This window comes from Rhamphochromis sp. 'chilingali' (assembly GCF_963969265.1).
Source record: "Rhamphochromis sp. 'chilingali' genome assembly, chromosome: 3".
In the NCBI taxonomy this organism is placed as follows: domain Eukaryota; kingdom Metazoa; phylum Chordata; class Actinopteri; order Cichliformes; family Cichlidae; genus Rhamphochromis; species Rhamphochromis sp. 'chilingali'.
Window position 1 is genome coordinate 37,310,278 of NC_137931.1, and position 13,416 is coordinate 37,323,693.

General features: G+C 38.1%; 2 protein-coding genes across 3 annotated transcripts; both read left to right on the forward strand.

Moving 5' to 3' along the window:
• Positions 1 to 1,533: 1,533 nt before the first annotated feature.
• Positions 1,534 to 8,598, forward strand: tmem45a (transmembrane protein 45a). Of its 2 annotated transcripts, none has more exons than XM_080877440.1 (6): positions 1,534 to 1,879; positions 4,836 to 5,046; positions 5,183 to 5,395; positions 6,071 to 6,255; positions 6,340 to 6,482; positions 7,639 to 8,598. In XM_080877440.1, exons 2-6 carry the CDS (start codon positions 4,851 to 4,853, stop codon positions 7,733 to 7,735), a joined length of 834 nt encoding a protein of 277 aa, XP_080733566.1. In that variant the 5' UTR covers positions 1,534 to 1,879; positions 4,836 to 4,850; the 3' UTR covers positions 7,736 to 8,598. The 2 variants fall into 2 exon arrangements, with proteins under 2 accessions (XP_080733566.1, XP_080733565.1); XM_080877439.1 differs by lacking the exon at positions 1,534 to 1,879 and adding an exon at positions 1,947 to 2,186 and having other exon boundaries at positions 7,639 to 8,591.
• Positions 8,599 to 9,672: 1,074 nt separating this feature from the next.
• sft2d2a (SFT2 domain containing 2a) lies at positions 9,673 to 12,828 on the forward strand. The gene is made up of 8 exons (XM_080877878.1): positions 9,673 to 9,897; positions 9,987 to 10,076; positions 10,312 to 10,397; positions 10,500 to 10,581; positions 12,039 to 12,074; positions 12,182 to 12,240; positions 12,320 to 12,349; positions 12,452 to 12,828. Exons 1-8 carry the CDS (start codon positions 9,832 to 9,834, stop codon positions 12,489 to 12,491), a joined length of 489 nt encoding a protein of 162 aa, XP_080734004.1. The 5' UTR covers positions 9,673 to 9,831; the 3' UTR covers positions 12,492 to 12,828.
• Positions 12,829 to 13,416: the final 588 nt, after the last annotated feature.

Sequence of the window (13,416 nt, forward strand, 5' to 3'; positions counted from 1 at the left end):
TCTGCTATTTTGAAGGATTGAGCATGCACATTTATTTATTGCCTGCATTCACAATGCTTTCTCTTAAGTAACAAAACTCCTCCCCTGCATCAGTGTCATATCTTATCGTACATCTGCACCGTCTTCCTGCCTTACCCAATTAGCTTTTGTTTTGCATGTAAAGGTTTTTGCGTGTGACTTCTATTCGATCGTTTTCAAACATCTCTCTTGTGCCGTGTGTTTTGCACTTCCATGTGAGAAGTTTACAGTATGTACACAAAGTCCAACTAAAAAGAGCTGGCCTATGTATATATTTAGCCATGTAAATATGCAGTTATATAAAGGATAGCTCTGTAGTTAATGAAAATTAGAATGCAATTTTAAAATGCTGCTATAGCAGTTCATTTAACCAGCAAATGCTCATAACTACCATTAGATTTATGCACAAAGACACAAAACCTTTGCACTCTGCAGAACAGTTAAAGGCTGTTGGGTTCAGTATGCTTACACCACGGAGGTTATGTGTTTAATTACATTTTCCAACCTTGTGCTTAAAAAGCTGAAGAACTTTTTATGACTCTCAGCAGCACCAACTTCCAGCTGCTGTGTTCACTGTTTCCATTTCACTGTTGTTGTTGTTTTTGCACTCTTGAATAAAAACACAATGAAATGAGTGAAACACCTGTTCTGTATCTCTTTGTTTATCTCTTGATCCCTTTTGTTGTTTCCTTATTCTATCCGCCTTACCCAGGTTAATGAAACAAGTAAAAACAAGTGTTCAGGTAGTTAGGTTTTTCTCCTCTGGTTATTTTCTGTTTTACTTTGAAGGGTTGTTTTCTGTCCATCTTTCCCTGACCCTTTGATTGTTGTAACCTTCTAAGTATGCTCGCCTGTGTCTCATCCTCCTCTGCCAGTTATCCCAAGTGTCAGTGTTGCTCCTTTCTGAGCTGCCTGCTTGATTCACCTGAGTTTACGATTTTGATCTTCACACTGAGCAACCAAATGTGACGCACAAAGTTTCTTATCTAATATGCCAAATATCTATATCTTGATGTTGCCTAGAAACCACCTAGTAAAATGAGTTTATTTCCTCTAACGTTATGCACCTACAACACTTCATAAATGCATCATATCATTTTAATCTCACAGCCACCAGCATGAAGAGGGTAAATAATAGTAAAGCAAGGCCATGTGCTTGTACAGAAAGTTTTTCTTAACTGTTGGTTAGCTGGATGTGTTAACCTTAATTACATATAATGTAATGGTTAACACCAGCTACAACATTAAAGTGCTATAATGAATAATTATGGCCCAGTACTATAATTGATAACTCTGCATAATAAGTTCTCTTCTTTCTTTCAAGGTCCCTGGTACTCCTACGGAAGAGGATTAGGGCCACTGGAAAAAAAAATCTGAGAAAAAAGTCAGAATTCTGACTTTTTTTTCTCAGAATTCAGGAAAAGAAGAAGAAAAAAGACGTGCCCACTTTTTTTTCCCAGTGGCCCTAATCCTCTTCCGTATACTCCCCTATGTCGCCCCACTGAAAAAAAAAATCTTGGAGACGCCCCTACGTGGCCAGTCGTTTCCTTCATGAACATTCACGACTTTCTACTTTTTTCCTCTATTGTAACTTAAACTGTGTGGACTGGTTGGAGACAATTAAGCGAGTAAAACGAGACTTGGTCAAGAAACCTCCTGCCTGAGGATGAGGAAGTCTTCCAGCTGTGGTGTACGTGCTGGAAATCTTGTCCCGGCCCAGCCAGGCCTGCCCTGGCACGACGGAAAGTAGCGGTTTTCCCAGAGTGAGGAGGGACCGAGCCGTGCACGAGCAGGCGGAGTGAAAGTGCACACGTGGACACCTGAGATTGACGTTACCTCCAACCAATGACCGCACAGACAGGTGACGCAAGCTCACACTCATCCAATGGGAGGGTTTGATAAGAGAAAAGCTCGAAGTGTTTAGAGTAGGGGAGGAAAAAAGGGTTGTGAAACGGATCTGGTCTGGATCCTGCTGGGATTCCGACTCGGAGAAGATGTTTACTTCTTGTGTCTAGGCTATAAGAGAGAGACCCATATTCTTTTCCAAAAGAAAAAAAAAAGATTTTATGTGATTGGGGGGCAAAGTGAAGATGCGTTAAAAAATTTCTTCCCCTTTTCTGTCTGAATACTTCCACTAACTTTTGATCTTCGGAGAAAAACAAACTTGGGTAAGAGACCCTCTCTTTTCCTCTCACAGTAAAGAAAATCAAGCCTACTGTGTCATGTGTAGATAAAATGTAAAGCCAGGTCAAGAAAGAAAGAAAGAAAGAAAGAAAGAAAGAAAGAAAGAAAGCAAGAAAGAAAGAAAGAAAGAAAGAAAGAAAGAAAGAAAGAAAGAAAGAAAGAAAGAAAGAAAGGAAGGAAGGAAGGAAGGAAGGAAGAAAGGAAGGAAGGAAGGAAGGAAGGAAGAAAGGAAGGAAGGGGAAAAAAGATTAGGAAGGTCTCCATCGAGAATTATGTACAAGACATCGGGTGGCCGTTTAGACAATGTTGCTGAGTGATTTCACGATTTAACTTCCACAACACTGTTTCATCTCCTGAAGCTAAAATAAACTACTTAAAAAAGAAAAAAAAAACTACTAAAAAAAAAAGAAAGTTCTGATTCTGTCAAACGACTGTTTCCATTTTTTTTCTTTTTGTAGACCTCAAGACATCACTGTCCTCAAAGTTTACGTTCAGGAGAGATAAATCAGAGTAATTTCACTTCAGATTGGCTTGGAAATTTAAACTTGCTAAAACGTTTAGTATAAACCCTTAGAGTGAAGTATCACATATTGTAGGTTCACAAATGTGATGCAGACGCTACTTATTCAGTAATGTCTATATTTAATTTTGGCTTGATCTAGAATATTGTTAATCTTACAGTGGATGAGACGGGATCAGTGGTGGTATGCACCATGCTACATTTACTCAAAAACTTACAGAAAAACCTACTTTATTGAAGTGTGCACCCTTTCTAATTAGCTCAGCTGAAGTTTTTTTTGTTTGCTTGTTTGTTTTTTGTTATATTTTTAATAGCAAAACTCAAACAGGAACACCCTTTGAAGACAGCTGCCTCCCAGACATCCCAGCCTCAAACATATGCACCAAAACCTCTTCATGCTCATAGTTTTGACCAATTCACAGAATAGAAATCATATTTGTACTTGTGGCGAACACTTTTACTACACCACTCCCACCATGTTGGTGTAATAAAAGCATACTTTATTTTATTTTACGTCGTTGTCATAAAAACGGTCTGGCGCAGATGACTAGTGTTTGTGGCTAAACTAAATCAGCCAAAACACTGAATCAGCCAAACACTGATGAATCCTCTAGTGGCTCTTGAGTGCCATGGAGACTGGAGTGTTTTCCTCAGTCTGGAGAGGCTGCACCCCCAAAAGACTGTCGGACACAGATGAGCTGGGTTTAACATCTCAATCGGTTTCTATTGAGTGTCCTCCTTCAAAGGTTTCCTCTGTTGCCGAGCAGAATATTGCCTGGTCATCTCCATCACAAAGGACAGTACAGCCATGTGCCTTTTTCTTATTCTCTGCCTGCTATTCATACCACTCCAGCTTTGCTCTCACTTTACAAAGTGCAGTCATTACCTAAGAGCACTGCAGTCAAACACTTTAAAAAGCTTTCTTTCTTTAATTAAATATGAAGCCTTATGAATTTATAGAAGTCGGAGACAATATCATTATGTTTACCATTCCAGTACCTCTGATCACATAAGTAACATTTTAAGTTAATATGATAAAATTGTTCCAAAGTCTTGTTTTAATGATAATATGAACTATGTTGGACTATATCAAGCTTGGTAAATGATGTAAATTGTTTCTCATTTTGACATGTTTCTCAATATAATGACGTATTGACTGCTTTTCATGCTTTTTCCTGCCTTTTGAAAAAGGAGAATATCAAATTCTGAGTTTTATTTTTTAGATAAGTCTGCAAGTTTTCCTATTAACCTTTTGTTTGACCTAGAAACATAATTTAACTTGACACAATAGACATAGTTTCCACGTCTGAAAAGGGAAATTATTGAGCCTGCATTCTTTCTAATAACCAGCAGGGGGTGGTGATTCTGTTTTCAAAAATATATTTTGGTGCATAATAGACTATTAAAATAATCTTGGTCTTTTTCACCCTTTGACCTCAGTAAAACCTTTACATATGGGTTATAAGCTCAGGCTCTAGTTTCAGCTCTTCTTGAATACAACAGGGTGTTCCTTTTGTAAATGATGGTCCCCGTTAGTCTTTCATTCGTCTCTGATAATGACCAACTGAGATCGTGTGAGTGAAAGTAATTGTTAAGAAACTGGCCAGACAAAGACTTCAGCAGTCCACATAAGTCGGTGCAGGTTTAATGATATTTAGTCATTATCAAGAGGATCCTATACTCAGTGTTAGATGCTGCTGCAGTCTTTGCAAACAAAGTGCTTTTTCTGGAGTGCATGTTAAGAAATGGGTTTCTATTTTTGCACGTAAAGGTAAATGACTCGTGACACTCCTAACAGGCCTCCTCCCACAGCTAGACGCACTTCTGCTGAGCTCAGCTGGAGGACGGTCGCCAACACACACGCTAATTATGTTTGATTACGCTGTTTAACTAAATTATGGGCACTGTTGCACTTTTTTCCCTTTTCTTTTATCCACTTATTCCAGTTGTGCTAAAAATAGATCTTGTCTACTCTTCAGATGATAAGTTAGGTTAAATTATTGTTTGTTTCAAGTCATATCTGGCTGATTTAAATAAACATGTTAGTAGTGGGAAGAAGTGTTTTTGTAATATGTACTTCTAATTCCATGAAGTACCTAATCTGTTTCTCTAGGTGTTGAGAGGTATCATGGGCAGCTTCAGAGGCCACGCTCTCCCTGGGACCTTCTTCCTTGTTGCTGGGATTTGGTGGACGGTAAAGTACTCGATTTGGCATGCCACGCGCAGGAACAAGGGTATTGGTTCTACTCGTCTGGCTAGCAGAGCCTCACAGCGACGGCTGGAGATCATTGAGAGCTCAGTCATACTCTTTTTCTCCCTTGTTGGTAAGCGTGTCCAAAAAGCTTCTTAATGCATCCATATATCAGATATAACTAGCAAGACTCTTCTCGAGTAAATCCAAGACAAATCAGGGCTTTAATTAAGGAGATGTGCGTGTTTCCTCTGATGTGGTGCTTTCAGGGATGTTGGCAGAACAGTTTGGATCGGGTGGACCGAAGCTTCAGTTGTACGACTTCGTAGAGAAACACTGGGACCATCTGCACAGCTGGCACCACGCCACCATGTACTTGTTCTTTGGGCTCTTTGCAACAGTGTCTCTGATTATCCACACCACAGAAGCGGCACCACTGGCACTGGATCGGTTAATGCTGGCAATTGCTTTCTTTAATGAAGGTAAGAAGAATAAAATGTAATCATTGTCTTTGAGATCCTTTGATATCCTTTTTATTTCAAGCCAGTGCTTCAGGGCAGATCGCTTACTAATAAGTTAATCAGTTTAATCCTTGGTTCCTTCAAAGTCTCGAGTAAACAATACTATTCTCGAAGATAGTCTTACATCTAAAACACAAAAAAATCCTCCATTAGTGTTTGGCCAAGCTTTATATTGAGGGGTTTATGAATGTGCGCCATTATATCCACCTTTATTATCCATCGCTGTAATTGTAGATGGACTGTTTTCACTGCTTCTGCCGTATGTTCCCATACAACAGACCAACTTTCATACTCTGATCTTTTTTTTTTAAATTCAGGTTTTTATTTACAACTTGTTGCCTGTCTGTACATTTTCCAATAAACTTGTATAAATACATTTCTTGTTAATCAAATTGAGTTCCTTCCATTCAAAGGTCATTTTAAGTGTACCCTGTGGGGTTAATTAAGCCTAATTTAAACCAAGCACAGATAGGACTTTCTGCATTTTTACAGCATTTTGAGTCAATTATTTTCGCACTGTTTGAATTTAAGACAATCTGTGGCGATGGCTTGGGATAAATATTTGAAGTTTAGATGCAGTTTAACTGATCAAGACAAACACATTTACCTACATTACCAGCTTTTTGTTCTCTGCAGGATTTCTTTTTCTCTACCACCTCCATGGCAGGAGCATGCTGGATGTCCACGTGCATCTGCTCCTTCTGTACGCGGTCTTTGGAGAGACTCTTGTTGCCTTCCTGGAGATCTTTCACCGAGGCAACATCATTCTGGAGCTGCTGCGGTGCACGCTAACGGTGGTTCAGGGGACCTGGTTCTGGGAGGTAAATCTGAATGTGGCTTTATGAGCAGATGTTTATGTTTGCTGATTTATAGTTACTCCCAATGTTTTCTCCTCTAAACCACAGGTTGGTTTTGTGCTGTACCCGCCCCGCGGCCCCGAGTGGGACTTGAAAGATCCCAACAATATGATGTTCATTACCATGTGTTACTCCTGGCACCTCGCCTTCGCCATGCTTATAGTGAGCGTGCTCTATTGCATCGTCAGCTGGTAAGAACCTGCTCCACAAAAGACAATCCAATAAGACATCCCATTGTGATTTAGATATATTCAAAGAATTGGAAATGCATTTTTTTTGTCTTATTTAGCACATAAGGCTTTAAATTGGCCATAGGTGCAGATATAACCAGATACAAGGAGAACAAACCTCTGATTCATATTTAATCAAATTTGGTTTTTGCCACTATTTCACCATAAAATCCAAGAGAGAAAATGTGTAATAAATGTGTTTTTGCTGCTCAAGAATGTAGATTTAAAAAACAGTGTTCCCTCGTTTATCGCAGGTGTTATGTTCTAAAAATAACCCACGAAAGGTGAAATCCGCGAAGTAGGGAACTTTATTTTTTACAATTATTATAGATGTTTTAAGGCTGTAAAAAACCCCTCACTACACACTTTATACACTTTTCTCAGACAGGCATCGACATTTTGACGCGCTTCTCTCTTGTTTAAACACTCTCAAAGTTCAAACCTTCGTAGAAAAATAAGTCCAGTATTATAGAATGAAACCAAAGATCAAACCCTGTTTTCAAGTCCAGAACATGTGAATAGAGCAGCTGCGAGACAATTCAACATTAATGAATTAATGATACGGAAGTAGAGGAAGCAAGAAGAAGGAATTGAGTGACGTTTTACTCATCTGACTGTTTGGTTTACTTAATGCTCCTTATAATCCTTTGACGTAGACACTGTTGTGTTTGTTGTCTTCTGCTAGCGAAGATTTATGTAGATTTGACAGGCTGAATGAATTCTGTACTGTATAAAAGACACAGCACGAGATTGATTGAAAATGGTCTATAGCCGATCAGGACGCAGAACACATTGCGCTGTTTAAAAAAATAAATAAATGAAAAATTGCACCCCCGAAAAAATCCGCAAAACAGCGAGGCCGCGAAAAGTGAACCGCAATATAGCGAGGGACCACTGTAACACATCAATTAAAAAAAACAAACAAAAAGAAAACCTTTGGATTTCAAAAGTTATACATTTAATTTTAGTTCCAATCATTAGCCCTAGTGCATACCTATAGGGACAAAAATGTACTGTATTTTTCTATATCTGATAGACACTTGTTTATTTATCCTGGAGACCTGCACAGTTTACAATATGTGTGATTCTCGTGTTTGTTGTTATTTTCCTCTTGAAGTGCGGTTCGCTCCAGACTGAAGAAGACTCCTCCAGTGGAAATGGGACTTCTGAAGGCAAGAGAGCGAGATCCAGAGTCTGAGGATGAGCTTATGTGAGGAAGACTGTTGTGCATCTACGTTGTGGCTCATGAACATTATAGAACAATCAGGGATAAAACGCTCAAATTTCCAGGAGCAGAATAAGAAGCAAGGCACACAGATGTGGAAACTGATGTGGATACGGAACCTTAACCTTAGAAATGCGTCTCTACCTCTGCCTTAATTAACCAGCTGTACAACATTTTAAACGTACTTTTGTTATTACCTCCTCCAGAGAAGCTTTATGATTTGTTCAGTTTATTTTTCAGCAGGATTACTGGACAGAACTCTTGTGGCTTGGCAAAATTTGTGACTGTATATATAAACTATAAAAATATGTGCATCGCCACCTGGATCCAGAAGGTTTTGAATCATTTACCATTGCAAGAGAACAAGACTGGATGTTTCACAACATCACAGCTACAAAATACAGTTTTAATAATAAATATCAAAAGATAACATCTTTTGTGAAAATATAAATTAATCTGGATGCAGAGAGTCGGTTCATGCAAGGTGCGGAGGGGATTACCTACCTTAGTGGAGGTATGCAGTCACAAGCTGCTCTTATTTATTTTACAGCAATATAATTTTCATATACTCTGTCATATCTTTGTTACTACTTTGCGCATTCAATATAAATGAAAAGCTTTTAATGGATTTCATGCTTTACTTTTGACTTGCTAAACTTCTTCCACAGTTTGGTATTCAGTAGTGCTATTTTGTGGTGAAAACGTCACTGCATCATCATGTGTATTACTTGAAATTGTACATTTTATATTGTTTCATGTTAGCAAGTGACTCAAACCAAGTGTCAAACTATAAAAAGAAAAATAAAATTGTTCAAACAGTAAATTTTTTTTAATTTTATTTAATTCCTATCATTTCCTTCACACCTTGCATAACATTATAGCTAGTATGTAAGTGTTTACAATGTGCTACTCAATACAGAATTTATGGTAGCCTCTATGATCAAATTTTACTTTTTTATATGTTTTAAAGTTGGTTCTCTTTATTCATGTATCCATAATCACCATCATCTATCAGTGGCTCTCAGACAGGGTCATTGAAATGATCAATTAATTTGCGACAAATTATTATAAAGGTGACAGCAAAGGATGTGGTTTCTACCAATAAAGGGAAGTTACTGTGTCCTTTGCTCTCAGCCCCATTCTCTTGTTGATAAGATTGTAGAACATAAAGTTTCCCCTGTCTGAGCTGGTTGAAAACTTCCAGGATTAAAGTTTCAGTAGTGTCTAATAGTTCAAATACTAAGACTACTACTAGCCCTAAAATGCCTGAGAACCCCTGATTTTTAGAACACAATCACATTAATACCAAATGATCAGTCCTAATAAAGTGCTTGTGCAGATTTATTTTTGTCAGGGCAGGGCAACACAAAACATCTGTTGACAAGAGGGATAAACAAAGATGTTCTGTTTTGACAAGATTAAACACTCGGTCTTGAAAAAAGTGGGCCTCTGTGTGACAGTCTTTGCACATTTAATGGAGGTATGATAAGCAGTTCGGTTAAAATACTACGAAAAACGCAAAAGGTGCTTTATTTGATTATTTCTATCAATTCATTCAGAAATGCAAGAGAGGTGTAACAATTTATTTCTACCACTAACTAGTAGAAATAAATTGTTTTAAGCCCAGCTTTACAAAGTAAAGAAGTGAATTATATACGATGGACCAAACCACTTTGTTTTGATTCCCCGGGGAATCAAAACAATTATTTAACTTGTATAGTTATTTTTACAGTTTTAAGAGAAAACTTGTTATCTCCGAAAAAAATAAATAAAAGTGGTGTCTGGACCCTCTTGTTCACTCATGGCTGTACTGGGTGGTGCGTTTAAATTTTTCTAACACTGAGTCACGTCTGGGAAAAAAAGATCAGAGTGAGACGTCTTTGCTGCTGTTCCGGTTCAGGTGTGACGATGAAGTGACCCACCTGGCCAGGTAAGGTACTGGCAGCTCATCCGGCTCTCCCTCTGCTGGCATGTGACGCTGTTGTCCATTCACACAGATCTGAGAAAACCCGGCAAAGTTCCTATCAGTTCAGGAAACAACTATAATTCTTCACCAATTAAGCCGAATTTTAAAGCTCCTCGGGCATGGATAAATTAAAGTCGGTTCTGAGCGGTGAGGAGGCGCGCAGAGATGACCGGAACATTATACAGGTAAAGCCTTAATCCCATCTTTCACTGTTGTGGCTAGTAATCTCAGCTGGATCATTAATCGATCGTTTATTCAATCTCTACTAATGCAGCAAATGAACCAAGCTTCGACTTTAGGCTGGGGCACACGTATAAAGGGATTCATCGCCTGCTTCGTGGTGGGAGCTGCATGCACAGTTCTGGTAAGAATTTAATTTCTGTGTTTTTTGTTTTTGTTTTTTCTACGACAATATTCAGTCGCTCTCCACAACGAGGAAGAGCTCAGAGAAAGCTGGTGTTGCCCTACTGGTTCTTCTTGCTCTGAGGAATGCTGAAGATGTGATGCTCTTTCATTTGGCGACACTGCCTAGTCCCTCCTTAAAGTGAGGCTTATAAAACATGACGTGTGATCCACCTGCATTCACGTGTGTCTTGCAGGGAGTGTGTGTGCTCTTCCTCCCCAAGATTGGGATCACTCTCTTTATTGTCTTTTACACATTTGGCAACATATGTGCTCTGTGCAGGTTAGTGATGAAAAAAATACCTTGAAATGGGAAGCTTATTTTGCATGTTTTACACACTTAATACATGCTTTTCTTTCTTGCACATTTCACTGTGTCCAATAGCACAATGCTTCTGATGGGCCCAATGAAGCAGCTGAAAAGGATGTGTGACAAAACAAGAGCGCTGGCTACTACTCTTATGTTGGTAAGTGCAAAAAATAAAAATAAAAAAATCAACCCCCAAAAGACAGAACATGTTACACAAACATGAGTGGACTGAGTTCAGTAAATTTAGATTCATTGCAAAAAAAATTCTGTTTTCCTTAAGAGTTCAAGAGCTGGTTAAAGGTGAAAGGATTGCATAACACAGCTTTCTGCTTAGAGGATTGCATGACAACACCAAGCTAGAGTTCATAAAACTTGGTTGTGGATGGACTGACAAAAATCAGACCCTGATGTGCAAACGTCTCTCTTTAAAACTACAATATTTGCTGTGATGGAAGATTTGCTCTCAGAATGTCCCACAGCAGGTGCAATTAGGTTACCATCCTCTTTCTTTCAGTGCTCAGTATGCAAATATTTAAACTACATGTAGGTAAATAATTAAATCAGACACTAATGTGACACCTGTGTTGTAGATCTGAAGATTTTCTCAGCTTTAATGTGGTTATGAGCATGGCCATGTCGCCTATGTAATGCCCAAGCATCATACTTTGCAGTTCTGACATATACAACTGGAAGCAAGGGTATTATAGTTAACTAACAGGCCCTAAGAGATGTTAGTGCAAGTGAGGGAGGTCATCACTGGGCTGAAACAAAACAACATCAGATAGAAACCAAAAACTTTAGGGATAGCCAAATGAGCAAACTGGTAGAGTCATAAAAAGAAGGAATGCACTGACTCGCTCAGCAAAACCAAAAAGCCTAAGGGAAGACCACAGAAAATATAAGACAGATGAAACCAGGATGACCTTGTACCAGAATGAATGGAAAGGAAAAGAAGGAGAGAAACTGCTCATGATCTGAAGCCAAGCATTTCACTACATATCGTACTGTGTATGACTGTGTACGTGACAAATAAAATTTGAATTTGAAGTGTACCACATTATCTGTAAAACATGATGGAGGCGATGTTATTGCATGGGCATGTATGGCTGCTAGTGCAACTTGGTTACTGGTGTTTATTGATGATGTGACTGTTGATAGAAGTTGCGGGATGACCTGTGAAGTGTGCAGGGGTATAAACTGACCAGACTGCACTTCACAGTGCAAATAGACCCAAAGCAAACTGCACACTAACCCAACAGTTTCTCAGGAAAAGAAATGAGAAAATCAATAGAGCATGCTTTTCAGTTATTAACTACATAACTGAATGCAGAAAGACTCACAAACTAGGAGTAAATAAAGGCAGCAGAAGTAAAGGTCTAGCACAGCAAGACATTTGGTAATATCCATGGTTTCTAGACTTTAAGCAGTCAATGATTTTTATCAAAGTATTAAACAATCCTTATATTTACAACTATGTTAGTTTGTACAGTTAATGTGAGAGCCTAAAAATGAGGGTCTGTGTCCAAAAAATAGCTGTACTTCAAAAACAGTTTACACAGACTTTTGTTAAAACCCTTCAAATTAAAGCTAAAAGTCTCTCTGTCATTGCTTTAGACTTGTCTCGTTCTGACTCTCTGTGCGGCTTTCTGGGTGAGTGAGCCTCCAAAAAATACTTATGATCACTTCTAACTTTATCTGTTTATCTGTTGGATTAATGTCAGTGTTTGATCCCAATCTCTCTCTTTTTTTTCTCACAGTGGAAGAACTTTGGACTTGCTTTGTTGTTTGTTATCTTGCAAGTCTTGTCATTTACCTGGTGAGTCTCTACATATCTAATTAATTTTTTTTTTCAGTCTTAAATTGTTTTTTGTTACATAAAATGTGTGTGTTTTCAGGTACAGCTTGTCATACATCCCATGTGTGAGGTTTGTAGATTTTGCTCCATTTATTCAAATCTTCTGTATAAATAATCAGAAAAAAGTGGTGTTCAAAGCCTAAATGTCTGGTTTATGTTCTTTACCTTCCAGAGAAGCAATCATGAGGATGCTGGCCATGTGCATGAAATAGGCCATGTGTGTTTGCGGTGAAGGTTCAGCTTGGATGAAGTGTTGAAGAATGGGGCAGGTCTCTTACTGAAGTTGCTAAAATTGGCTCCTTTAGAGAGTCTCTGGCCCTTCCTGCTGCTCAGACATTTGTTTATAGGTGAAAAAGAAGCAAATTTTCTATTTATCTTTCTCAGTTGTGCTTCATTGATTGATTGATTAATTTTTGGTGACCACTCAAATTTAACCAGTTTATAATTATTGTAGACTTTGTTTGTAATATGTGTAAATATCTGTAATAAATCAGTATTTTAAACTTTTTAAATTTGTTGTTGGTGATTTTTGTTTTCATCTTGCTCAGAAAAAATCTATTTTTATTAAAAGTTCTTATGGTCTTAAATTGTGTTGGTATTTGAATGTGAAGCTCAAATAGTTAATCAGGGTATGAACAGGTCCTGTTAATATTATAATATGCAAAATGTATTTTTTTAAATGGTGAATTTTTAGTTATCAGGAATTATCTCTCATTTAGTATAAGTTTATATTTTTGGTTCTTGTTTCTGTTTTCAGAACTAAACTGTCAGAAAATCTGTTTCACGTTAAAACTCGAAGCACTTATTTTTACATCTATTTGTGGAGCTTTTAAGACCTTTTCTTATTATTTTGTTTCTAGGGAGCCTTTTTTGTAAAGTCTTTTTGTTGGACATTGGCTTCCTTTTCGCTCATTTTCAGTCCAGTCCTCGAACCCGTCCATTTAAAGAGGAATGTCTTTTGTTTTCTGAGGTCATGAGTAATTCAAGCATAAAAAAGACCCCGGGCTTCAGAGATTAACCAGTGTGATTTCTAGCAAAGAAAGCACCATTAAATTTTATTATCAGGCACTTAGTTACTAGCGACCTGTCACAAAAAGCCAAAGTTTGTAAAATGTGCAAATTCTTAATCGTTTCTAG

Coding starts and splice junctions, on each gene's coding strand:
- tmem45a (XM_080877440.1), top strand. CDS start 4,851: ATGGGCAGCTTCAGAGGCCACGCTCTCCCTGGGACCTTCTTCCTTGTT. Junction 5,396..6,070: donor AATTGCTTTCTTTAATGAAG/GTAAGAAGAATA, acceptor TGTTCTCTGCAG/GATTTCTTTTTCTCTACCAC. Junction 6,483..7,638: donor CTCTATTGCATCGTCAGCTG/GTAAGAACCTGC, acceptor TTCCTCTTGAAG/TGCGGTTCGCTCCAGACTGA.
- sft2d2a (XM_080877878.1), top strand. CDS start 9,832: ATGGATAAATTAAAGTCGGTTCTGAGCGGTGAGGAGGCGCGCAGAGAT. Junction 9,898..9,986: donor ATGACCGGAACATTATACAG/GTAAAGCCTTAA, acceptor CTACTAATGCAG/CAAATGAACCAAGCTTCGAC. Junction 12,241..12,319: donor CAAGTCTTGTCATTTACCTG/GTGAGTCTCTAC, acceptor GTGTGTTTTCAG/GTACAGCTTGTCATACATCC.